Source organism: Lissotriton vulgaris, chromosome 5, assembly GCF_964263255.1.
Source record: "Lissotriton vulgaris chromosome 5, aLisVul1.2, whole genome shotgun sequence".
Lineage (NCBI taxonomy): Eukaryota > Metazoa > Chordata > Amphibia > Caudata > Salamandridae > Lissotriton > Lissotriton vulgaris.
Window position 1 is genome coordinate 300,080,143 of NC_141693.1, and position 27,473 is coordinate 300,107,615.

Below are 27,473 nucleotides of genomic sequence, written 5' to 3' on the forward strand. Positions count from 1 at the left end.
CGAACCACGCAGTGGTGGAAACATGGCAAGAAGGCTAGACATTCATAAAAGTGATTGATTGCACATCGGAAACAGTGTGCAAAATACGTGATAAAGACCAAGAGACAAGTGACACAGAATTATGACAAGAAAAAAGTAAATCCAACATGAATATAAAAACAAATGCTAGAAAAAAATCAAATCACCTAAATTATATTCAGGTTCTCAAATCCTCACTATAGACCAAAAATAAGGGTCTGAAAATGAAAAGCCAAGAAATTAACACGAGGCAGACTTGTACGTCAGTGACTCGGTGGGACTAACAAAATGGCCAGAAAACAGTGCACAACTATAAAGGAAGATCCCACAGTGATTAAGTGAGTGGATGTCGGGAGACTGATGCCTGACAAAGGAGCTATGCTTGTAGGTAGGTCAGGATGCCCAGGTTTTAACAATCTTGGTCTGTCAGATGTAACGTCGACCACTTACAATAGCGATGATGGTAGCGCCCAAGCAGATTGTCCCTTCCAGAAGGAGCCCCAAACAGAGGAAATAACCCGAATGCAAAAGCCTCTTGGATGGCTGGAAGGCTCCAGGTGGATGACTGGAGACAATCAAGAGTAGACTAAACACATCCAAGAAAGGCGAAAGGCTGGAGGAAAAACTTGTAGTAGCCTAGAGCAGGAACAAAATGGAGACAAGCTAAAGTCAGGAAGCACCTGTCGAAGGTCAGGAGCGACAGAACACACCGACAGGCCTGATGAAGCGTTCTTTACTATAGGATTGTGGGAATAAGGAGGATTCAGGAAAATGGAGGCACCAAACATGTCTCCTACTAGCACCTCCCCCCCTCCCCGGGAGAATTGCGAGAGCACATGAGACTGTCCCGGGGGGCCGGTTGCAGTAAAGTAAGTTTATTGAGGGAGTGCAGTGACCCAACAGGGCACTCTCAAGGCCCAACTCGCATCCAGGAAGACACGTGTCCTGTCCGCCTGAGACCAACTTGGGAGCTGCCGTCGGGCGGGGAGCAGGCAGCAGGCAAACATGAATGATTAATGTAAGTTCACCATAAGTAACATACCAAAACGGCTAGCAAACAAAGGTATATTGTTATTTAAAAACAAAGTCTACAAATGCCTAACCAAGAAATTAGGGGAGTGGCCTGTTGATATAAACGATCTGCAAATAGCAAAATGGTACAACAAACGTAAAAGTGACAAGGAGAACAAGATCCTTGTGGGCACTGGGAACTCAAACTTGATCAAATTCATGTTGAAATCAGCTCCACTCACACACCGTTTTGAAAAGTAGGATAAAAATGTAAATAGAAAAAATAAGGACACACTGAGTGTGGAAGGGTGCACAAATGAGGGACCAACTAAATATAGAAATGGGAACAGGATGTAAGATGAGGAGTGAATAAGTCCTCAAGAAGCCCAAAACACACCTATTGCGAAATATGAAAAGATAATTGATAAATAGAGAACACAAAGGAGTAATAGCAGCAGCTACTGATAACTCATGTGAGTTACACCCAATGACTGACATGGAAGAAAACAAGAAACAGATAAACACAAGAAAACAGAACTCCAGCTCTGAATCTGTGACTATAACTGGACCTTTGCAGAATAGGAGCTATGCAGTTGGACCGTAGCTGGCACCCCTCAAAAACAAGGAACACTGTCTTAATGAAATTCCTGACAAGTTATGAAATCTTAGCCCTTCAAGAAACTTGGCTAATAACAGAATGGGAAACTCTGGGCTACAACAACCATACACCATGTGCAAAGCAACTGCAAGTCACAAGAAATAGCAAAGGTGTCCACCCATCCTGTCGTAATAAGTATTGTGCAAAATTGAAAGCAAGGTATAATTGGCATGGAAATATACAGATGTACAATATTACGTTATTTGACAAATCTATACTGCGGGTAATAAATGTTTAAGCACAGTAGAAATTTGAGGATTTTCCAGATCTTCTTACCAAGATAAGTGAAGCTTTGGCTAAGTCAAACCCAATTATTGTTGTCTGTGGAGAATTCAACTGCAAAATGGAGAAATGGAGAAATGACTCAAATGAACATATGGAAATAAACTCAGCTTTCGGTATCCTATCTATTCAACATAAATCTCCAAAATTGAGGCAAAAGGCAAAGGACTGCTAAATTTTTATTGTGCAAAAGGCCTCTATAGGCCGAAATATGTATGAAAATCCGGTCGTCTGGATCCCAATATACAATGTAAGAGGGGCCCAGACAGTCATGGATTACATTCTTGTCATATTCGAGGATAGAACCAGATTTGAAAACTCAAGAATCTTATGTAAAGCGGCCATAACACATTATCATTGGATTCTAAAGGCAATATCTCTGACAACCCTACTAAGAAACAAGACCCAACCAGAGAATGGGATTTTGGATTGTCAAATAAGTATAAGATGAAATGAGAGAAGGGTATCAAACATCAAGGAATTGCAAAACAGTTCAGCTACAGTTGAACTGTTTGTCAAGTTGAAGTACTAAATAAATATACAACGAACATGAACATTGTTCAATCAGGAACTTCTTATGTCCCTATTACCCCTAGCGTCAAAAAGGTTTTCCCAGACACACCAATGTACAGAGAAAAACAAACATATGCTAGTTTGATGCATAATGCAAGACAGTTAAAGAAGGATCAAGAAATACTGTGCAGACAAAAATAGCACAACACAAAATAAAAAATGACAGAAGGACTTACAAATTACTGATCAAACAAATAAAAGAAGATGCTATGAAAAATGAATGCATATCTTTGGAAAAAGCAGCACTCTACAAAGATCTGCAGACTTTCTGGTGAAAAGTAGGGGCAAGCCTTTAAATAACAGAAATGCGCTTGAGACTCACATCACAGCAGATATCTGGATACAGCACTTCTCTTCTATATTCCAACCAATTGACCACAACCACAGTAAAACACAGAACTCTCATTTATCTAAGAAAACGAATAGAGAAACAGACAAGACAGAGAGTAGAGCTCTGTTTGAAAATATCTTCACAGAAAAAAACTAATATTGTCAACAAACGAATGGTAAAAGGAAAGGCACCAGGGCCAAACATGATACCAGCCGACGTCTTCAAGCAGAGCACAGATTGGTGGTAACTGATTTTAACCGAAAGTTTCATTGAGAATGCTACAACAAAAATAAGCTACCAATCTTGGCAGAACAGCATCATCGCACAAAAGGGCCCCAAAAATCAACCCAAAATCATTTCACCCAACATTGACTACAATCTTTTCCACAACTCATATTCAAGGTCTTAGATGAATGGGTACAAAAAGATTAAGGGGCCTATTACGATGGAGGATGGTGGAAGTCACCGCCGGCCCGGAGGATGCTGAAAAGCCTCTGCAGACCCACCAAAGACCCACCGCCACATTAGGATGGCTGGTGGGTCCTGGTTTCCGTCTGCAGCTTTTCCGCCACGGTTGGCTTACAACCGCTGCGGAAAAGCTCTAATATGGTGACGATGTCTCTCAGACACAGTCAGCCAAATTAGGATGGGCTGTGAAACATGCTTTTCCGCTGCGGCTTTTCCGCCGTGGAAAAGCATGTGTAACTTCACTGCGGGGGGCCCGTTTCGGGCCCCCTGGATGAAGGGGGGTGGGGGGTGCACATGGGGGTACCTATGTGTACCTGCACCATATTAGAACTTTTCCGCCGCGGTTGTAAGCCAACCGCGGCGGAAAAGCTCTAATATGGTGACGGTGTCTCTCAGACACCGTCAGCCAGATTAGGATGGGCTGTGAAACATGCTTTTCCGCTGCGGCTTTTCCGCCGTGGAAAAGCATGTGTAACTTCACTGCGGGGGCCCGTTTTGGGCCCCCTGGGTGAAGGGGGTGTGGGGGGTGCACATGGGGGGTACCTATGGTACCCCCCTGCATTTGTATGCAGAAATCGGCAGGCACCGCACGGTGCCTGCCGCTTTCAGCATACAAATGCAATGTATGCATTTTTACCATTGCGGCGGATGCAGCTTGAAGCCGCACCCGCCGCAATGGTAAAAATAGAGGATGTGACCGCCAGGGTGGCGTTCACATCCTTATTGCACAGGAGGGAACTCTGCAGGCCATGCGGAGGTTCCCTCCTACTCTATGGTGGCGGACGGACTCAGGTCCGTCCGCCATCATAATAGGCCCCTAAATACGAATCCCAATCTAAGGGGGACTCAGAGGACTGTCCATGGTGGTTCAAATAACCTTTCTTCATATCCTTCATAAATATAGCTCCGCAAAAGAAATGGCAACCTATGTAGCATACCTGTGTTTTGCTTCAGCCATTGACCTAATACACAGGCAGAGGCTATCGAAAAAGCTAAATGGGTTGTGCTTAGATCCTGCCTTACTATCTCTGATAGATATGCTGATCTCAGATACAATATCTCAGGTCAGGTTAAACCAAAAAGGTCAAGTTGGCAAAATAGTTAGCAAAATAATTGGTAGTGTTTAGCAGAGTGAGACAGGGCAGGCTGCGTGTGCCCCAATCTTTACCACTAAATTCAAACGCCATGTACAGCGAAGTCCTGAACGCAAACATAGACATTCCAGCAATTGAAGGCTTCCAAGTCCCTGCGATCTAAGATGGTAACAATGCCTACCTAATTCCTAGAACACCAAAGGGTCTCCAAGCTTAGCTTTAAGAAGTAGAGAAGCACTGCTAGAAAAGTGGTCTAAAAATAAACAAAGAGAAAACTAAAACAATGACTTTCAGAAAAAAAAGTCAAGTAATGTTTTCACAATCAAGAATATATGATTGGACGAAGTGATAGCAGATATATACTTGGGAGTATCAATTTCCAGCAACCTCAAATGGAGGACACACATTCAGACTGTCACAGAAAAAAATCAGTGCCTGCTGTGAAAGCCATCTGCAAAATGTCACGTACCCATGGAAATGACTTTTTATGTGATATTGATCGGGTCATTCAGGCCAAAGCAGGAAGCCGAATAGCCTATGGTGCAGAACGTTGGGGGCTGGACTACCTAGCATCAAAAATAGGAATTTATGAAAGAATGTTCTGGAAGTCTTTGCTAATGTTACCCTTAGGTTTTTCTACAGCTGCTCTGGAAACAGGCTCAGGTGTCAGCTTTTCCTCAATTCAGAGAAGATGGTAATTGATCCAATAAAGTATGGAATGATGAGGCTAAACGTGGCAGGTGTAGATCTAGTTGATAATGCCTGGAGAGAACATTTTAAACTAAGCAAGAAATTGAGCTTTGTGACATGCTGGATTAAAAAAACTAAGGGGTCCATTAGGTTGGCAGCCATCCGTGCCGGAATGACCCCCGCCATAGTTTCATGGATGGGGGGTCCATGGCTGGGGGGTCTGCGGCGGACGAAAAAAAGGCCGTCCGCCGCTTTTCCACCCGGTGGACATATCGACCGGGCGGAAAAGGGTTCTATGTGGGGTCGGTGTCTATCAGACACCGCCAGCCATATTAGAATGGGCATTTTACAATGCCGCCACGGAAAGGCATGCAGAGTCTGATTTGGGGGCCGTTGCGGGCCCCCAAGAACTCCAGGGGGGTGGGGGGGTGCACATGTGGGGTACCTATGGTTCCCCCCAGCAGTTCCATGCACAACATGGCAGGCACAGCGCGTTGCCTGCCATGTAGTGCATGGAAGTGCACAGCATGCCTTCCTGGCATTGTGGCAGGCGGTGCTGAGTTCACCGTCTGCCACAATGTCAGGAATGCTGGATGCACCCGCCACTGTGGCGGGCGAATCCTAATTGCAGGCACGGGACCCCCGCCCTTATGGCGGGCGGTCACTTGCTACGATGGGACGGCGGGTGGACAAAGTTCGCCCGTCATCCTAATGGGCCCCTAAGAGACTATGACAAGACATCTCATCGGCAAACGCGGCTTTTAAAATAATGTCAATAAAACAGATGAGCAAGAAAATCCACAAAATACTTCCCATATTAAAATTGGAAAGGAAACTGAAATCACTTGAGACCTTTTGACCAATAAGTCTAGTAGGCCTCTTCAACCTCTCCTTGGCAGTCAAGTTATACTTTTTTGATTTCAAAACCATTGTTATTGAGGTTTTATGCGAGCAGGAGAATAAAGATAGGGTACATATTAAGAGGTGGGGTATAAAGGATACATTTGAATACATTGGCATATAACTTGATAAAGGAGTCTCATGTAAATGCAGTACTTGGGCATTACAGAGACGGAGAGGTGTCCGGAAGATGTGTTAGATAGGAAAAAAGGAGGGGTGGGGTGGGGTGGGGGAGGTTGGTGTGGTGGTACGGGGGGTGGCTGACCAGTTGCTTAAAAACCTAACAAATCATAAATAAAGGAGACTATTTGCTTTAGCTGATCACTAACATAATATCGAATACAAAAATATAGACTTACCAAAATATCGTTGACAAAATATAGAATGCAAAAATATCGAATTCCTATCTACAAACAGGTAAGTACAAAAATATTGAATCAAAAATATAGTTGTAAAAAATATAGTTAGGTAAAATATCAATTTTTTTTAAATGTCTTAAAAGTAATTTAAAATTAATGAAATAATAAATATAATTAACTGAAACATACTTACAAATATGTAAATAACCTTAAAAGTAAACAATAATTAATTTAAGTTAAAAAAATAAACATACAATTGTATTTTTAATACTTATATATATATATATGAATGAAATGAAATTTATAATGTGCAACTAGAACCCGAAGGCATCAAGGCGCCTAACAAAAACAAATCAAAACAAAAAAGGCAGAACACAACTACAAGTATGACTTCGCGAAAAGCCGAGTTTTCAGAGCCTTTCTAAATGACTGCATGGTGGGAAGGGACTTAAGTTCCACCGGAAGAATATTCCACCACTTAGGTGCCAGCGTGGAGAAGGCTTTGCCACCCCATTTAGCTCTACGGGTGCGGGGGACTGATAACAGAAATTTGTTGGCAGAGCGCAAGTTCCTAGAGGGGCTATAGGGAGACAGGATGGATCCAATCCCAGTAGAACTGCCTCTGGCCAGGGCCCTGTAGGTCATGCACATAGTTTTAAAGAGGATCCGATCTTCGATGGGGAGCCAGTGTAGCGATTTTCTGGCGGAGGTGGCCGAGGCACATCTGGGCAGATCTAATACAAATTTGGCCACCGCGTTCTGGACCATTTGCAAGCGCTGCAGCAGACCCTTGTTTAGTCCCGCATACAGCGCATTGCAATAGTCCAGACGGGAGCCAATGAGTGCAACCACAACTTGTTTTCTCGCCTGCTGAGAAAGATAGTGTCTAATCTTCCTCAGTACATAGATTATGCCCCAGCAGGTTGAAACTGTTCTATTGGCCTGTTGACGCATGCTGAGGGTAGGATCAATCAGGACTCCTAGGTTTTTAGCTAATGTAGCAGGGACAGGACAAGCTCCCAGTGAGTCCGGCCACCAGTTCGCCGACCACATCTCTTCTTTTCCTCCGAACACCATGACCTCTGTCTTCTCCCCATTTAATTTCAATGAATTGTGGATCATCCATTGAGCGACTGCCTCCATGCAAGATCTAAAATTGGAGGCAGCCGAGCTGACCGGCTGGGAGAGAGAGACAAGGATCTGGGTGTCGTCGGCGTAGGAGACTACCTCCATCCTGAAAGATCTAATCAGTCTGGCAAGAGGGGTCACATAGATGTTGAAAAGGGTCGGACTTAATGCCGACCCCTGAGGGACCCCACAATGCACAGACAGGGATGGAGATAGAAAATCCCCCAGCTTCACCCTCTGCTCTCTCTGGTCGAGGAAAGAGGTCAGCAAACACAGGGCAGACCCCTCAACCCCAATCTCCCTCAGGCGTGATGTTAAGACCGAGGGAGAAAGGGTGTCGAAGGCAGCCGTGAGGTCTAGCAGGATCAGGAGGGTGGTCTGGCCCCCATCAGCTCGTGTGCGGATATTATCCAGCACTATGGTGAGGACCGACTCGGTGCTATGTTCCCTCCTGTAGCCATGCTGCGAGTAATCCAGCTGACCAGAGCTTTATATTATATATTTAATAAATATATATACTATATATTAAAGTAATATTAATAAAAAATATACAATAATTTTACTGTAAGATAGCAGGAGGGTAAAATCTACTATTACCACTCCAGTGAGTGCAAAAAGTAGGAAAAGCGTTGGATAGCGGGAGGGTAAAAATTACTATTCCCACTCCAGAGAGTGCAACAGTAGGGAAAGTGTTGGATAGCATAGGGGTAAAAATTCATATTCCCACTCCAGAGAGTGCAACAGTAGGGAAAGTGTTGGATAGCTTAGGGGTAAAAATTACTATTCCCACTCCAGAGAGTGCAACAGTAGGGAAAGCCTTGGATAGCGGGAGGGTAAAAATTCCTATTCCCACTCCAGGGAGTGCAACAGTAGGGAAAGCGTTGGATAGCGGGAGGGTAAAAATTACTATTCCCACTCCAGAGAGTGCAACAGTAGGGAAAGCGTTGGACAGCATAAGGGTAAAAATTACTATTCTCACTCCAGTGAGTTTAACAGTAGGGAATTATTAGTAGGGAATGATTTAATATATCAATAAAAATAAATTAAATATCAATACCAATAAAACATTAGTTAAAATTAATTACCAATGTAATATATAATAATTAATTTATTAGAAATATAAATAAATATTAGTTATTAAAAATTAATTACCTATTCATAATTAATTAACAACTAATTAAATTTCAACAAAAAACAATTAATAAAAAATAATTCCAATTAATATTTAACAGTAAATTAATTATCAATACACAAAAAGTATTTTTAATATGTAATTAATTACAGTTACATTACTTCCCACCCTATTCCCCTATAAACCCACAACCCGCTACAGAAAATAAATTAATAAAATTATCATAAGTAATTAATAAAAATGAATAACCAATTAATAAAAATTAATTACCCATTAAAAATTAATTAACAATACATTAAAAATCAATGCCAATAAATAAAAATAATTTATTTAATTACAATTAAATTAATTCCCACCCTATTCCCCTAAAAACCCACAACCCGCTACACAACTAAAAAGCTAAATTAAATTAAAAATTATTAATAAATGCTAAAAATAATATTTAATTTAATATAATTAAATTACTTCCCACCATATTCCCCTATAAACCCTCAACCCACCTACAGAATTAAACTATGCGAAAATTAAATACCATAAAATGAATTACTCAAAATAAATTAAACATACATTACAAAAGTAATATACACTTTTCACACATATACTAACATACAAAACACTTTCGATATTATTAAAAATTCGATATATTTTAATGCCTATATTATATACTTCGATATTTTAAACTATTTTGACAATCGATATATTATTACTTACCTTCAATTCGATATTTTTAACCACTATCTTGTGTCCATTCGATATTTTGTCCATTCTATATTTTTACTTCGATATTATGTCCATTCTATATTTTGTATTCGATATTATGTCTAGTTACCGCTTTGGCAGTATGTTACCACTCAACACGATTTTAAAGAAAATTAAGCAAGTGATCTCCAACTCCTTGCTGAAACTGAAGATCTGAGCCACTTCTTGCTGAGCTGTCCTTTCTACACCAGGGTCAGACGGTGCACTTTCAAAAATCTTAATAAACAAGGAAAAACTGAAGAGTGACAAGGACCGTATTTCCTTCATGCAGAGCGATTTCTCAGAAGAAATAACCGAGTGAATGTGATGTTTTCTCATGAAAAGTTGGCAACTTAGAGAAAAATACCTGAAAGGCAATGTTAGGAAGAAATTCATTCTGTGATGCCCTCATAAACACCTGTATGTGCATACAATTTGGCAGCATCTATTTATGATAATATCTGAAATATTCCTTTGTTTTTATTTCTTCCCTTTTGTATAAATATTTAATTTCATTATTTTGAAAATATTTTTGGAAAATATTTAGATATTTTTGTATGGTCTTTATAAGAAAGGCAGCCTTGGATGCAGAAATCACCTGTTAAATACTTTAAAATTCATATTCCATTCATGATGGGCCATTCTGAGATCAGCAGATTCATCATCTTGCATCTTAAAGGATGAGCAAAAAGCAGGCAACAGCATTTCACACGATCTCAATGCTGGACAAAGATCTGAAATACTGGACAAACTTGCAAAAATGAGGACAGTTGCCCACCTTAGCCAGGTTTGGTGGTTGTCTTTTAATGTGTCAACTCAAAGAACCTGAGCCTGATCTCATGTACATATATTTGAGTACTGGTAGATCTACTTTGTTTTTCATCCTTCTAAGTTTGATAAAATGGTAAGTTGGATAATAGTAACCATTTATTATTCAATGCAAAGATGCTCCAATGGATGGACATGTGTTTTGCCTATACACATAATATACTTCCTATCTTAGATTATATTAAATAATACCTTAACGCTCTTAACAACCATATGTTTAGGGAGAGTTATTCTATTCCTATAACCTTATTCCTCCCTGCACATGCTTTTTACAGTCCATCAGCTTTAATTTCCCAACTGGTCCTAGTGTACGGAGTAGCATGCACATAGAATGGGATATATGACGGTACCACACGTACTTTTACAACGCGTACCGTTACAAATCTACTTTTACCACACAAGTCGTTACAACGACTTGCGTGGAGGGGCGCTGGATAGTAAATTTTTAAATTTACTATTCCAACTCCAGTCCCTGTGGACTCTAGGGACGGAGTTGGATAGTAAATTAAACTATTTACTATCCTGGAGCGCCCTCCAGCGCAAGTCGTGGTAACGACTTGCGTGGTAAAAGTAGCGTGGTAACAGCACCGCGTTGTAAAAAATGCGTGCTAACCGCTGTATTCCCATAGAATGGTGTCAGGGAAGATTATTTCTAGAACAAATTACCTGATTTAGATCTTGGCAGATCAGCTGCCGCTGTCGCTTTCCAACAGTTTTCCCTGCCACCAGCTTGGCGATCCGCCCACTAGATTTAGATGTTGGTGTGTCTGTGGAATGAAGACCGCCGTTATAACGCCGACTCTGCCAGGAATTCTCACCCGCATCGACAGTGGTAGAGGTAGAAGTGGCTGGGGGCGGGACTCCAGCCCAGATTCCTGCTGTCCATATTACAATGTGCCTTTCCATGGAGGCAATGTGGTGGGGAAACCTCTAAGCTTGAGCTAGAGGAATGGAGGAAAAAGAGATAAAAACTCACCTTTTTTCCGGGTTCTCACCACCGATTCAGTCTTGAACACCAATGTCCAGGTTCATCCTGTTCCTCTGCTACGCTCAGCAACCCCGTTGTCGCTGGGATCTGAGGTAGGCTTTTGAGTGGGCGTAGGTGTACATTCAATAGTGTGTGTATGTTGTTGGTGTGCAATGCTATATGTACAAATATGTGCTTTACACTTTAGCTACATATACATATGGACCGATTCACAACATATATGTGTAACATATATCGTACTTACTTGTCTCCACACCACCATGGCCTCACCCCATCAGGACTTTGCTGCCAGGAAAACGCCAGCACAATGGGAACATCTAAATCGGCTTGGCACAATCCTGACAGGCTGACAGCAGTGAAGTACTATTAGCCAGCAGAGACGCCTGCAGCGGCGGCGTCTTCTGTCTGTAGCTGCAACATCTAAATACGGCGGTGGAACACCGTCAGCTCAACGGAGTACTTGGGACCGGTGCTGTGGCGGGATGGCTGTAATCCCGCCAAGATCTAAATCAGGCCCTTGCTATTATTTTGTCGAGTCTCAAACCTGGTGATTGGTCCTCAGGCTTAGCCTGCAATGTATACATCGTTAACTTAAAGAATATGAATGTCAATATTAAAATGAGTCTGGCCATTTGTATGCCTTGGAGATTAAGCATATGCTACATTATTGTGATACCATACTATGGTGGCATAGGTGTATTTTGTGTCTTGCTGTGCTAAGACATAGTAATGTGTATGTGTAAACACACTTCTACCACTGGAATAACCTCTTACGGAACACCACCCAATGAGAAGACACCAAACGGTAATATACTTAAGTGACAACGATAATAAATGGTGCTAGCTACCTAGTGGCGACAGAATGTCATTCGCAAAGACCCAAAGCAGATGAGCCACTCCCACTGCCAATGTACATACTGGACTAGTAACACACTTAAAGAACATTTAGTGCAGAAGCTGACGCAAATAATCACAAACCATTTGGAGCCAGGTAGGTTCCTGCGGCGCAGCTCAGGCAGGTGAAGCAGCAACTGTGGAACCCCAGCTGCATTTTTCCCTGCCCCGGAAGGCACTCAGGAGAGCACTGTGACAGTGGAACCTAAGAAGGAAAGATAAACATGCATAATTGTACAATGAAAACTGACTGTTCCATGGGCTAGTGGAAGGTATGGAGTGAGTGAGGGACATGAGTGAGCACAAGAGTAATTCAGATAGTTTTATTGAGTTTGGAAAGTGAGTGAGTGAGTCAGTCAATCAGTGAGTCAGTGAGTGGGGGAGTGAGTGCTACCAAGCAGGGTTGTAAGTAGAAAGAACCCAAATAAATGGAAACAGACAGTGTAGAAGTGCATAACAATGTCAGTCAGGGACAACAAGACTTGAAAAAGTCATGACCTAAAGAAAAACAATCCCTTCCCATTCGATAAGGAAAACTAGCCAGTGCAAAAAATAATACCCACACTAGATCATCCCTTCGTAATGCATTATGAAGCAAGGTAAAGAGTTGTGGATTTTACTTTCCAGAACTATGGGCATAATCGAACAGGGCAGGAGCGTCCAAAGATTTAAAAAAACTTGTCTCCCAAATAAAAAATCGGTAGAAACTCCAGCATCTCTTCAAAAGGAACAAATACATTCCACGTGCCATTGAACCTTACTACCCAAACCTTCTGAAGTTCCCTGGAGACAAGAAGCGCAAGACAGATCTATTCAATGAAAACGATTTGTTACCATAAGATAATCAACAACCGAACTTACATCAAAAACTAAAACTTCCGTCATATATGCGTTTAAACATTGTTGCTAGCGAGATAAAAACGCATTCAGTTTTTTAAAAATAAAATCACTAGCTGCCACCGTTTATTTATTTATTTAAAAAAAAAAAAATTTAAGACGTTTATTGGTATTCAATAGAGCAGTACATATAGCGAAGCCTACATCCCTGTGGGCCGGCTGCAACATTGCGATGTATCGTGAGGGTAGGGGAGTACAGGGGAAGGTGCACCGTACCATCGGTTGTATCCTCAGCGAATGGGACTTCAAATACATTTTTCATATCACATGTGCTCATTATACAGTTGTGTCTGCAAGTGACGTCTTATTTTTTCATTTTTTCTTATAAGTAAACAGTTAACTCTGCAAACAAAACAGATCAGTTCTCATCGGTATGTCCCAATGTTTAGCTGCGCTATCGCGTATATTTCCGGCATCCATGTCACCGAAACCCACAGAACGGAGCGTCAGTCCCTGGGGGCGCGGCAGTGGAGTAGGGGTTAGCAGTGCATGTGCACAGTCTGCCTTTGTCATGGTGTGCGACAGCCATTGAGAGCAGTAGGGCCCCATGGGCTGTCGACAGAGTGTGTGATGCGCCTAACGGATGAATGGTATAGCCATGCTGTGTTCTCGGAAGACGCTACCCGTGTCCGGTCCCGTGGCCGGACATGTGTCCAGGTACATCTTCCAGGTGTGGCGTGTAAGGAGGTCATGGCTATATTTGGAAAACAAGAGTCCGAAACAATGAACATGGGGATATGTGTGGGATGGGGAGTGGGAGGGGGGAGTGTACTTGCAGGAGCGATGCCACGGAGAGGGGCCGGGAGTATATTTCAATCCGTCGTGGACTAGTGAGTCTTCGTGTGGGTGGCCGTCCGTGCCCATAGCCAGCGCGTCGGACGTATGGCGCGGCCGCTGCTCAGGGCGTCCAGGGGGGAGGCGGGCTGCCTACTGGCCGCAGGCGCCACATCTCCAGCGCTCCCGGCGGGCGGGTGTCGTGGGGGGGGATACAGCCTGCATCCCTGTCGCCGGCACTGCCACCCCAGCAGTGCTATCCCATTCGTAGCGGTCTCTACGCGAGCCCTCTGGCCGTGCCTTCCCCCTGGAGGGACCTCAGGATGTCGTCCCAGAGTTGTGCTATCGGGAACTGCCTTAAGCCCGCTATCTCCTACCGGTGTAGTGCCGTGCTTTCTGCTCTAGCCCAGTTGGTGAAGGATGCATACCAGTGTTTGGGGATTGGCGGTTCCCTTCGTTTCCAGTGTTTAGTGAGCAGTCGTTTGGCTGTGATGAGGCCTAGATCCCAGAACCGAGCTTGTGTCTTGTTGAGTTTGGTTCTTTTGTACAGCCCAAGTATGCAAGCCTCCCACGTGTGTGGTAACCCCGGGCCAGTGCTATGTGTCAGGAGAGATGTCACCTCCCCCCAGTACGTGACTAGAGAGGGACAGTGCCAGAGCATGTGTAAGATGTCCGCGCCTAGCAGGTCACATCTGGGACAGGCGGCAGTGTTAGTCATGAAGTATCTGTTGATTCTGTCTGGCGATAAATATGCCTGGTGCAGTATGTACAACTGAATGGTCCGGAAGCGGGAGTTACGTGGGATGTTCACGGGGCTGGCCAGAACCAGGTTCCATTCCTTATCCGTCCAGTCCCTCCCGCGGTGGGTCGCCCATTTGTCCCTAATCGGTTGTGTGGGTCTTTGCGTGTGCATGAGGAGGGCCTGCGCCAGCCAGCGAATGATGTGGGAGCCGTTGCCCATAACATGCAGGTACTGCATTAGGTGGTGAATCGGTGGCTCATCCTGGATATCCCCCCAGGACTCCGTATATGCCCGCAGTATAGACGCGTGGAGCAGGAATTGCCCCGCCGGCAGACCCGTGCCCTCCGACAGTTCCGCAAATGGGAGCATGGCCCCATCCGCATAGAGGTCGCCCATGGTCTCCACCCCAGCCGCAGTCCAGCTCTCCAGAATACGTGGTGTCACCGTTCCACCGCTCCAGGGGCTGCCCATCAGGGGGAGTGCAGGGGCATATGGCCTGACTTCCTGAGTCAGTTTTAGGCTACGGATGAAGCATTTATGGGCCACAGCCACGTGCAGGGGTAGAGGGCGGGGTCCCTTGGTCAGGGGATGAAACAAGGCGCAGACCTGCGAGTGGGTCCATTGATAGTCAGCGGTAGCCGTGTCGTCAAGATGCGAGCCGCTAAGCACTAGCTGCCACCATTTATATTTAGATTTTTGTGGTTGTAATTGATGACTTGGAACCGAAAATTTCACCAAATGCAAAGTCATCTGGATTCACCCATGATACCAACCTCTCATTCAAGGAACACATTTAAAAAAACACAGAGATGACCTTGTACCAATTCTTGCTTCTCAAGAAAGTCAGTCCTTTTCTTCCAGAAAACGACCTCAGAACTAGTATTCAAGACCTCGTCCTCTCGCACCCAGAGAGTGGTAATGTCCTACTCTATTACCATGGCCTTGCAGACTCCACACTAGTACCCCTTAGGAGCGTCATTCATGCACAGCATGTCTCACCTGAGGCTTCAAGAAATATGATCACTTCACTGCCATCCTGATGGAACTCAAATGTCTCCTCTTGCCAGCTCGCACCATTTTTCAAAACCAGCTATCATGATCAACACCCTTGCTTATCTTGCAGACAAAGTCACCTTATCTAGTGGTTAATGGCACACTACCGCCAGGCCACAATCATGCTGCAGACTAAGACATGTAAACAAGAAAAAAATATAGGACAACAGGACTTTTCCATTTATGCACCCAGGATCTGGAACAACATACTTGTATCCATCAGGGCAGCTCCAAGAGTCGATGACTCACCCCTTTAAAGTACACTATATCACAGTGCATTCATCTTCCACAACCCAGCTTCCTCTCCAGTTACTCATTAAATGTATATTCTACTTTGACCATGTACAGCTCTACGCTGCATTTTGGATAATTCTGCACTACAGAAATACCATTTACATACATGTACTCCAGATAAGATGAGGCAGACTGTATCTCCTTGCCAGTGTTAGTAGGTACAACTGTTTGGGAAGAGAAACTCTTTGCATGTGCCATTGAATTGGTGGAGGCAAGAAGGAGTGGGATAAAAGTAGGGTCATCGATGCAAATACTGTTGGATAGAGGAGGACAGGATGGGCTTTAGGTCATAAAGCCTAAGGAGTACGGGAAGGGCAGTGAAGAAAAGGTAGTGCTGGTAATAATAACTAAGAGACCCTAATGTTCAGTGGATTCACCAAGGAATTCCAGTTATCAAGAGTGGCAAGGAAAAATTCCTCATTATTCATAAGGAGGAGTACCCCCTGACCATTGGTTACATGGCAGTACAATACATGCCTTTGCCATGCATGCTCTTACTACGCTGCCTTCGCAATGCAAGACTTCACCATGCATGGTAAGTATAAGGGCCACTTGGTACTACCCAATTTTCATGTCAGAAGCAAGTTCGAGTATGGAGTTTTTTACCGTGTTATTTATGGTGTTCCATTTGATCCTCTCAGCCTGGATCTCCAGATCCCCGGTGCTGCTGTAGGATCCCACGTACAGGAAGGTGTCTGTCCTGCTGAGGTCCCAGTCCCAGAAGACAATGTCAAAGCCGGTAGCAGAATCCCCATATTTATCAAAACTGATGGTTCGATTAAGCAGGGTAAAGTTCACATATTTCAGTGCCTGGGTCACCTGGTTTAGGGAAAGACAAGAAAGGGTTACTTAAGTCAAAAATACTTATGACAAGGTGTTTTGTAGAAGAAAATTGAGTCTGGAGGCACTGCTAATGGTGGCGAAACTGTGGGATTAATTACCTGTAATCTTCGTTACTCCAATTCTGCCCATCTCTCCACAGTGCTCACATTCTGATTTAAGTGCACCTCAAAAGACACTAAATAGAACATTCCTCCTTCATAATACCAGGCGCAGAGGGAGTGACATTCACTAGAGTTGCCTCCGGAATCCTACTGGCCAGGTTGGTATGTTGATGACAAGGCAGGTAAAACACGTGGAAAATCAAAATCTGGTATTATTCAACACTAAACAAAAACTGAAAACAGCAAATGCAAGGCAAAATCAATTTCAAGTATGATACAGCTGTTTAAATGAGGTCTGAAGGATTCTTAAAACAAGCAGTGGGACAATTGCTATGTTAAGCAAGCAATGGCAATGCCAATAGGTCTGCTTTGATATGAGAACATTTATGTAAACACAGGCAAATGCTGTTCTATGCGTTGCATCCACAAATTCTGTTTCACCAAAAAACCTTTCCTATTGAATTTCCAAGTGCTGGGAAAACGTGGCAAAAAGGACCGCTTTCTCTATTGAATGCATATATAAGATATTAATTTAATGTGACAAACAGCGGGACAATTCAATTTTCTTTTTAAATGTACAATAGCCCCTCATGAATTCCAGTGGAGAATACCCTGGAAGGTGGAATGATACACCAAACAGTCAATAAAATGAGATGATATAGTAATACTTCCAAGTCCATGTACAAGTAGTTATGCTGTAAAGCCAGACCTGAAAAGTACACTGAGGATTTTGGACGAATTTGAGACCATCTACCAACTATTGTCCCTTCCAGATCATCACCACTCAAACAAATGGCCGTCATTGCTTTCTGACAAAGGTGGGAACCCTACACATCACTCTACCCTTTATCATCAATCACATCACTTACTTGGCCCGTGCCCTACCTTAATTCTCTTGCAGCCTCCTATTTACAAATCAGAGGCATTGAGAAGAGCAAAATGTAGAAGCTACAGAAAGTAAAGAGGATTCCTAGATTCATATCTACCTTCTGTTCTTGCTGATGCGCGAGACCAGCGCTAGTAACAATGGTGTTGAGGGTATCAACGGGCAAGCAAGGAATTGCAACTACTTCCTCTAGTTACCTCTAATTGGTCACCATGTATAACTCATTGCCAACATTTATTTTTTAAACAAAACTCCCACTAGGGCCACTCTGTTGCGAGATAGTAGCCATTAGAGAGGTCCTTTTGAAAGGTCAGTATTCTTAATACTTTATGCCTAACTACCTTAGCACCCAAAGATGTCATTGAAACCCATAGGGAGAGTGGGAAGTAAACATCAGGATAAGGAAGACAGAATTAAAGTAAGGGAGATTACTAGGTGTAATTTGTCAATTACCTTCCTTTCCTTATTTTAAGGATATGCCAAAGTGGAATGTCATTGGCCTAATCCCACTCAACAACCCAACAAAAAGATACTGTGTATTCATGAACACTAAACACTCCACAACACCCCTACACTCCACCCATCCCTGAACTCCAAAAACACCTCACCAGCTCTAAACTACACTCATCCATGAGCCCTATAAAATTATTACCACTCCTAAACCCCAATCCATTCCTGATACCTAAAAAATGCTCACGCCCCTAAACTCCACCCATCCCTGAACCCTAAAGACCTCTTTACATGCCCCCTAAAAAGAAACATCACCCCTAAACATATACCATTCCCAAAACGAAAAACCCCTTATTGGCCCTAAATTCCACACAGGTTTATTGTACTTTTGGATTTTTCATTACAATTATCTTTCCTTTATATTGTTTCCTTTAATGTTTGATTTATGTGAATTTCCTTAAAATGTTCTTACTTTAAAATTGTTTTCCCACGGTTTGGTTTCCTCCAATGCTGCTTCTTAGTTTTCCATTAATTCACATACATCATCTCTGAGTATCCTGAAGTGGATCATGGCTGCATAAAATTACTAATGCCAAGCCAACATCAATACCCAGCAATTGTGACCGGTAACTACTCGGGCATAGTCAAAAGATGTACAAAGTAACATGGACCCGTCCAGGCTGTTGCCGACACCTGATTCCATACACAGATATGTTATGTTATCTTATATCTACTTGATATAGCTCACAACTCACTCCTGGAGGAGTAGCTCGGTGGAAAACTGTTCCAATGAATCTCTGCCACCAAATCTGGCAGCATGGATACGTGGAATCTGCAGAAAGGCATTATCAGAAGATCTTAACTGACTGGAAGGCAAGTAATAACTCATTTTTGAACTGCGCTGCATGAGCGGAGACTGATAAGGGCCTTGTGAGTCAGGCAACAAAGCTTGAAGATTGCCCTTTTTTATGGGCAGCCAATGTATTTTTGTAATGTAGGAGCCTAAGATGACAGAACAGGTAAATTACAAATCATCCAGGCAGCGGTATTCTGAACGACCTGTAATTTAGCCAGCAAGGTTTAATTTGCTGTAACTAACAATGCATTTCAATAGTCCAGGCGACAGCTGATAAGTGCCTGGACCAGGGTTTTCTTAGAGGTGGAAGGTAACCAGAGAAATACTTTTTTAATAGCCGCATAGTGGTATAACAGGTGCCGCATGTGGCATTGACCTGGTCTCTTAAGGATAGTGTCAGATCGAGTTTCACTCCTAAATTTCTCACCACTTGTTTGGGAGTATGGGCTGGTCCAAGATCCGAAGGCCACCTGTCAGCTGATCAGAGCTTGAGCACTTTGCCAAATAACACAATCTCAGATTTCCTGCTAATAAGTTGGAGACAGTAATTGACCACCCAGTCAGCAATCTCCCTCATGCTGTGCACAAATAGTTTTTTCACCATATCTCAGTCTGGACCGAAAGAGATAAGGAGCTGAGTGCCATCGGCATATGACACAATCTCCACACCGCAGGATCTCACCACATCTGCCAGACATCTGATAGACAAACCATACCTTTTTTAAGTACCACCCCATGGAAAGGAAAAAGACTCGTGCAGTTCAGCACTGAAGAAAGGAAGTCCTATATGTAAATACACAGTTTGTTCTTTTTACTTTTTTTCCTGCACAGTCTAAACTATTTCTCCATTGAGCAATCCCTTTCCCTACATTTTAACACCCTAGACCCAATTTACAAGCTAATTTACGGTTGTTAATGAGTCCATTAGTACCAAACAGCTATCCATAGAAAGATAGAATACCTGATAAGAGTAAAGGGTTTTATACCTGGGAATTCTCTGTCACAACTAAATGCAACGGTGAAATAGCACACCCCATCCAAGAGGTAGGGACATTTTCCCATCCAGATAAAAATCTGAGTGTTGCTCCAGGAGTGGGAAGGGAATGAGTCACTCTCAAACATAGTGGGGATATGTGAAAAGGGGTTTATCCATGTTTAATCAATTCACGGGTATAACTTTTTTTTAATTATTTGAATTTCTTTAATTTAATGTGAATTTATTAAATACATATTGGTAATAAGTATTAAAAATACTAATAAAGGGGGTAGGAACTCTTCAAATAACACAATAGTTGATTCATTAATGTATTTCTTATGTGCTAATGTTTACCCCTAATGCGGCATCTTGGAACTGATGAACATCAGTTGTTAACAATTATGTACCAGTAAGCTTAGGGGGCAATGAAAGAGCTATGTCAAACTTGAAAAAGAATAGAAAAAACAAAAAGAAATTGTTAAAAGTACCAATGTTAGGGTTAATTTGGTGGGATGTTCAAACTAAATAAAAGAAACAGTCAATTATAGGGTCAGTATTACACTCACTCTAACAAAGTTATATATAACGCTAAAGAAAAACCTTGATAAAAATGTTTAAAAGTTGTGGTATGTGTAGGAATGTTGTAGCTGAGGTCGATGTGGTGGTAAATTGCATAAAATATTTAGCTTTGCAATGTCGTGACCCATATGCAGTGGGATACAATACTGTCATACACAGCCCTTACAAATATCCCCAGCCGCCACTGATCTCTCACGTTAGCTTTTGCAGAGTTTACTTGACGAGAGCGTATTTGTACTATTTTCATTCATTGTTTTGTAAGATATGTTAGGGATCAGTATGTGTGTGAACTAGAGCACAATATTTCAGAATCGAAAAGTAAAAATACTCCTTCATATATCCGATGAACCTCTCAGGCCCCAACTAAATAACTTGCCCAAGGGGGAGTGAGAGCACTAACGCTTTGGCCACTGTCCTTTCAAGCATTGGTCTGTGGCAGTGGTGCAAGTGGACGACAGTAAGAGTGGCTGGTTGCCTCACAAGAAAAGACTGAGGTTCTGGCACTTATTATTTTCACAAATTAAGCATTGAGGAAGTCTACATTCCTGGCATCAAATGTGCAACCTACAGCTCACACACAAAACTAAATAAAAGTACTATCTACTAAACAATATTACAGGCCTTTGTGATATTTAACATGTGCTTTGTCAATAGATTTGTCACTACTGTAAAATTAATTGTAAATATTCACAGGGATCCGTCAGGGCAAGGCTATTTCCCAGACAACTTAGAACTCAATCATGAGTGTGTTTATTGACAGTGGATAGACCTATATCCAAACCACATTAACTTGTATAATCATAATGTCCACTTAGTGACCTGGTCATGGCATCAAATACCAGAAATGATAGCATGCATCGGTTCAACTTTATAAATCTAAATGTCTGGGTGTGGGAACATATTGAGCTGGAGTGCGGGGTCATGAAATACCACTTAGAATGCAGGCCTTTGAAAACAAGTTCATTTGTCCGTTACTGGCCATCCCTAAATCGACCCTAAGTTTCATCTCCCACAGTGAATTGGGTATGGTCTATTTGGAAGACAAAGTTAACATGGCCCCCTTTTACTCTGGGTTAAAATCTGGTGTACCCCACAAGCAGGCTTCTCTAGAGACATTTTGAGCGACTGTCTGAATTTGGGCAATAGATGATCTATCCCTTGGTTGGCATATGTCAGGAAAAGCTTTAATGATATGGGCCTGATTAACCTTTTTGATTTTCCAGATAGCATTGGCCTCCAAACTAAGGCCATAGTTAAGGAAAAATGTATTAGGAAGAATGAAGAGATTAGAATCGCAAGGTCAAGCCAATTATCCTCAGTTCCTAACTATTTGCTTTTTCCATGATGCCTGGGATAGAGCAGTATCTAACCTGGGCGGAAAAAACAGAACCTGGGTTTTATCTCACAAGGTTTAGGTTACATTCAATTCATTATTTGGCTGCTTTCCCTAACTCTGGCTCCTAGTTTGAATCTCATCTGGGCTTCCCATGCAATAACTTCTAAAAACAAACAACAGCACGTTTTATACTTTATGGCACCTAATATAGTAGCTCAAGAACACGCTTCTTATGACGACTTTTAAAGCACAGGCACTTAACTGTGCACTTAGAGAAGATGATCTTTTTAAAATGTTTAAATGCTCCTACGATTTGTTTCTCTATCCTCAACTATATTTTGTCTGCAATAAAACTGAGGAGGAGGTGTGCTTCATAAGGACACTTACTTTAGCACTGATGAGATTGTTACTAGTTTTAAATGAGTGCTAGTCACCAGGGGTGCTAATACAGTAATTTTATACAATTGGCTAAATGTATTAATTAATTATATTTAATGGTATTTTAAGTTAATCTTCATTGATGTGTGAAGTTTTCTTAATTACCTCTGAAACTGAATAACTATATGATATAAAATGTATGTTTAATTCTGTGTTTTTATGGTCATTGTTATGTCCGAATATAGACTATTGAACTGAACTGACAGCATGCACCGAAAATTCTCTTTCCATATGGCCGGACACTTGATTTGGGTTCATTTAACCATTCCTCATGTGGCATCAAATTTCATCGTGCTCCCTTCTGAACTTCAATTTTGTTGTTTATTACCTCCCCCTACAATAAGTACAACAAGTGGTCCCAAGGTTCCTCCTTGGACAGACCAAAGAGGTTGTGACTCTTCTAATTTCATTTGCTAAGTCACTCAAAAATGTCTTCATGTAATTTTTGCACAAGAGAGAAATAAATACTCTTTAGAATGCACCAGAGAGAAAGAAACAACCACTGTATTTTAGAATCGCCTAAGGTTTCCAATCCAATATGGCATCCATCAAGGTTGTGATGCCGATTGTAGAAAGGGAAAAAATTACCAGGATAATCTTCCAAGTGTGGCTTACAGGCAAAGAAATGATCCCCTCCCGTCAGCGGCTGACAGGTACTGGCGATTTGTTTCCTTTCTACAATCGGCGTCACAACCTTGATGGATGCTGCATTGAGTGTTTAACCCTCTCCTATCCAACCTGCATTATCGCGTTGGAAACCTTAGGCGATTTGGCCACCTATGATGGCACCACACGGATTTGGATGCCTATTTGAATTACGCACTCTGGATAATTGTGGGGACTACCCAGCAATGGTAGGTAGCTGTGACCTGTCCAGCCTAAATTAGGCGCCAGCTCAGTGGCTGCTGCTGAATTTTTAAGGTGTTAAGGCGTAAGAACAACCACACAAGCTAGCCCCAATCTCAGCGAGCTCAAATTTGCAATAAGTGAAATTTATCACACACTTTAAATTCCCTACCCAGGCGTACATTTTTCAACAAATGTGTTAAATATCACCTACAGCAGGCACTCTTAATCGAGGCATGATGTAGCCCCACTATTATATAAACATGTGGCAGGCAGGTGGATACGTCACACTAAGTAACGCCTAATTTGATGTTCAGCCCTCGGGTTCAGGCTCTAATTTGGTTGAAATCCAAGTGAGTGTTCTCTGGAACTTCATGAGCTATTTCATACAGCTTTTCTTCCTTTGCTATTTTGAAAACGAGCGTGACCCTGTTTTCTGTGGTTGGCTGAAATGTTTGTACAATTACAACAGTCTCATCAAAACGTTTACCACCGAGCAGTGCATTAAGTATGTTGCGTCAACAAATAAATCTTCCCTGGGAGGGTAACCAGTTGGACTAGAACTGTGCGTCATTCACATCAACACTTGTAAACACACTCACCTCCACCGTACCAATGTGGGAAAAAGAGACTGCCATTCTGTTGCTCCAATACAGTTTACAAGGACTACAAGAGAAAGTAGTCTGAACCCCTTAATGATAGTGACAGACATTAAGAGAAATTCCCATGCTTTCAGCTCCAACGATAGTGCTCTCAATTGTAGCCTGCAGTATGAGACGTACAAATGTGTACGTTGCATGAAAACCAAAGCCAGAGAAACACATGCTCGAAGGAAATAGGGATATATATACACACCATCAAACATGAAGTGAAAAGTATGAAATGAAGCAGAATGCATCAGTATGCTTTCCAGAGAGAATAAACACTGGGGTCAACACCCCATATCTGTTCCCCTCATTCGTAACAAACTCACAACACATCATCTCCCAGAAGAAAGTCCGAGTCTAATTGTTCAGCACAATAAAAACTTGAAAAAAACACTTTTATTCATTGAAGCGCATAAAAGCAGACTCTGTGAAAGTCTGTGGTAGTCAGAAAGGAAGGGATTGGAGACGGAGAAACGCAAGCAACTAAAAGCTGGAGCCAGGCTCAAGCCAGAGGGCTGGCTTTGGTTCAGTTAGAGGCCCTTTTGGAACCCGCAACCTAAACCCGGATGAGCTCTCACAGGAGGCAAAAGGCCTAAATGCTATAGTTGTTGACCATCTAACATTGACACCCAGGTTCAAATCCTGGCCTCAGTTTAGCATTGTGTGACTCGTGGCAAATCTCAGTTAGTGGAAAGAAAATCATGTAACAAACTGAATCTGTTTCAAAGCCTTTTATGGCCTTAGGTAAGGCCTGTGTGGCAGTCACCCCATACTCCAATCACATCCTTTAAGAGTTAAGGACAAAGCATGAATATTAACTATCAGAGAGAGATGGACTCTAGTGGCTGTACTGCACAGAACGTAACTGGAAAATCAAGATCAATCCTGGCTACCCTGCTGGACCAAAGTCTGTGATCCTAAGCAAACACTTTCTTTCACCGAGACTCCTTTTTGTTCAATATCACATATTAGAGTGCCTTCAAAGACTTGCGTTCACAATGTGTACTGTAAATGAAAGTCTCTTTGTTTTTTGTAGAAGACTGCCTCCTAGTTCACCGACATGTTTTTGCATTTGTCCTAGTTCACTGACAGCACTGGCATCTAGGCCAGTCAGATAAAAATACTCGCACTTTCAAATAACACTTCACGATAGAGAACAATAACTTGATATATACTAGAGTGTAAAGCTTTCATGTGTTAAAGAATTACTTTTGGAGTTTTGACCGCATCTTGTCAGTCTCGTAAAAACATTAAGCATGTTGCCAGGCCAGAGTTCATTGGTAGCTGGCATTTTTATTGCATGATTCAATCTAAATATTGCCACAGCTCCGCTTGTGCCAGGCTGCAAGAGCCACAGAGGTCCCTTAGCTTGCAATGTTAATGTTAAGGCTCTCCCACTTCTAATTGGAGCCCTTGGAACGGCAAGACAAAAAAGACAGAAACAATACAAAAATAACCGTTTCCTCACCGACCCTGCTAAGAGAGCCACTTGGACCTGCTGAGCAAGAGTAAATAGTGCGACATGCTCATGCGCAGTAAGTGCATGAGCCTGTCTGTACTTTGATTGCCTAACCCTCGCGCAGTGCGAGGGTCAGAAGCTATGCTGATTGCTGAGCAAGCAACACTTACTGCAGGTAGGATTCACGGTATTAAAAAGAATAGAAAGCTGCAAAAATGTGGAGGGCGTAGCCCTAACACCCTTTAAAAGAAACCACCCCTGCTCCAACTGCCGATTGTCTCTTCCGTACCCCTTTGTCCTGATGAAGACCTGCAAGCGGAGGTAGTAAGTCACCCTCGGTCAAAACGTCGACGCCCCCTAATTCAGGGCCTGTACTACGGTGCACCACCCCTCCCCGAGATTGGATGATGCATTCTGAATATGCTAGCACCATCCTGTAAAACACTAAAGAATAAAGAGCTAAAATTGTCTTGCAGACAGGCCTACCCACACTAGTTTACTTCTCTCAGCATCATTCCAGCCAGTGTTTACTGCAAATTGTGCTATTGTGTTTTCCAAATTCCCTTCTTTCAAATTCTCCCTCTCTCTCACTGACTCACTTTAAACATGAATACTTTTTCTTTTCATCCATTTCTAGAGTGACAGTCTATAGATATACTGCCATATATTGCGATGACTGTGCTACTTTCATAACTAGAGAATATAAAAACGAGTTTTTCTTCTAAAATACAGTGGTTGTTTCTTTATTTCCCTCTTGGGCTGCTATTACGTGAAGACATTTTTGAGTGACTTAGCAAATTAAATTGGAAGAGTCACAGCCTCTTTGGTCTCCCCAATGAGGAGCATTGGGACCACTTGTTGTTCTTATTGTACTATACCCAGGTCCTTTGATGTTTATTAGGTTACCCCATTAGTTCGTAATTTTTACCTACCCCTAGCACATATCCAAGCTCATCCCTTTACTCACACATGGACGGATGTTGCATCACACTGTCTGAAATCTGAAGCACTACTTTCCCCTAAAAGAAAGATACAGGTGAACTTGGTAGCATGACATAACAAGGCACCCACCTGCCAAGGATAGATGGTCTGGTTGATGCAGATAGTTTGCGTGCAATTAAGAGCCTTGTGTAGTGCATGAGCAACAGCATAGACAGCGGAGTACACGTTGAAGCACACCCTGCTCTCTCGGGGTCCCAGGATTTCTTCTTCTGTTGTGTTCAGGCAGCCTCTACAGTCCTGATTGCAGTTCTCATAGGCTCGCGCCACGGCCCCGGACTCATAATTCCTCACCAAGTGCTTTAGATGCTCATTGAAGCCCGGTATCTCCACATGCTCTATAGCGATGCCGAAAAACACCCCCAACCTCTTGATGTTTGGAATGTCATAGATGCTTTTGGCCACGGACCAGGTCTCCGTGGCTATCCAGATCTTCTGAGTCAGGTTGGTGTGGACTACGAATTGAAAGAAATCAACAACAATGATATCCAAGCCAAACACAACAATTACATTGGCATTGGTCTTAATAATGCTAGTGATGATCTGCCCCATTGCCTGCTCCCATTTTTTCTCACTCCCTTTCTCTTTCTTGGGGATGATGTCCTGGTAAGCCACGCAGAAACCTGCTTCAGCTGCCGAGTCACTCAACTCCTGCACCCCTCCCTGCCCATAGTCATCGGCTGTACCCAGCACAGCAATCCAAGTCCACTTGAATCTCTTAAGGATACGGCGTATCGCGTCTTGCTGCTTTGCAACGCTAGGGATGGTCTGGAAGCAGGAGGGAAGGTCCAGACCACTCAGGACTTTGTTAGTGGCATAGAAATTGATCTGGAAGAAACAAAGAAGGTCCTAGTTAGACCTGTTGGTCAAACACCAACTTGAGACCATGTGGATCCATAGAGCGCCATGCAAGCACGTACCAGCTCGTGCTATTGCCTAAAATCAGATCCTAAAATCAGTTCAACAGACTAAGTATGGAATAACTATCAGATAAATTCTCCCACATGGACATGTAGTAAGAACTTAAATACAAAGAGAAATACACTCTGGAATACAGTCTCCAATTAAACCAAGCATTTGCAATGCAATAGGTCTCGCAATTATGCGAGTTGAGCTATTAGCATTGTAAATGATAGTGCCTTTTATTTTTGTTCTGGTTTTTAAAACATAAATAAAAGGTTTTGTCATTTACAATGCCAATAGCT

The 27,473-nt window shown here is 42.6% G+C and overlaps 1 protein-coding gene across 1 annotated transcript in view; it reads right to left on the bottom strand.

Moving 5' to 3' along the window:
- LOC147710769 (taste receptor type 1 member 2-like) overlaps window positions 1–27,473 on the bottom strand; it is a 104,238-nt gene that overhangs the window by 5,686 nt on the left and 71,079 nt on the right. Inside the window, exons 3-5 of the mRNA XM_086919387.1 lie at window positions 26,341–27,096; window positions 16,459–16,671; window positions 12,177–12,297 (exon numbers count right to left, since the gene is read on the bottom strand). Coding sequence (XP_086775513.1) covers window positions 12,177–12,297; window positions 16,459–16,671; window positions 26,341–27,096 — 1,090 coding nt within the window. The remainder of the gene's footprint in view (window positions 1–12,176; window positions 12,298–16,458; window positions 16,672–26,340; window positions 27,097–27,473) is intronic.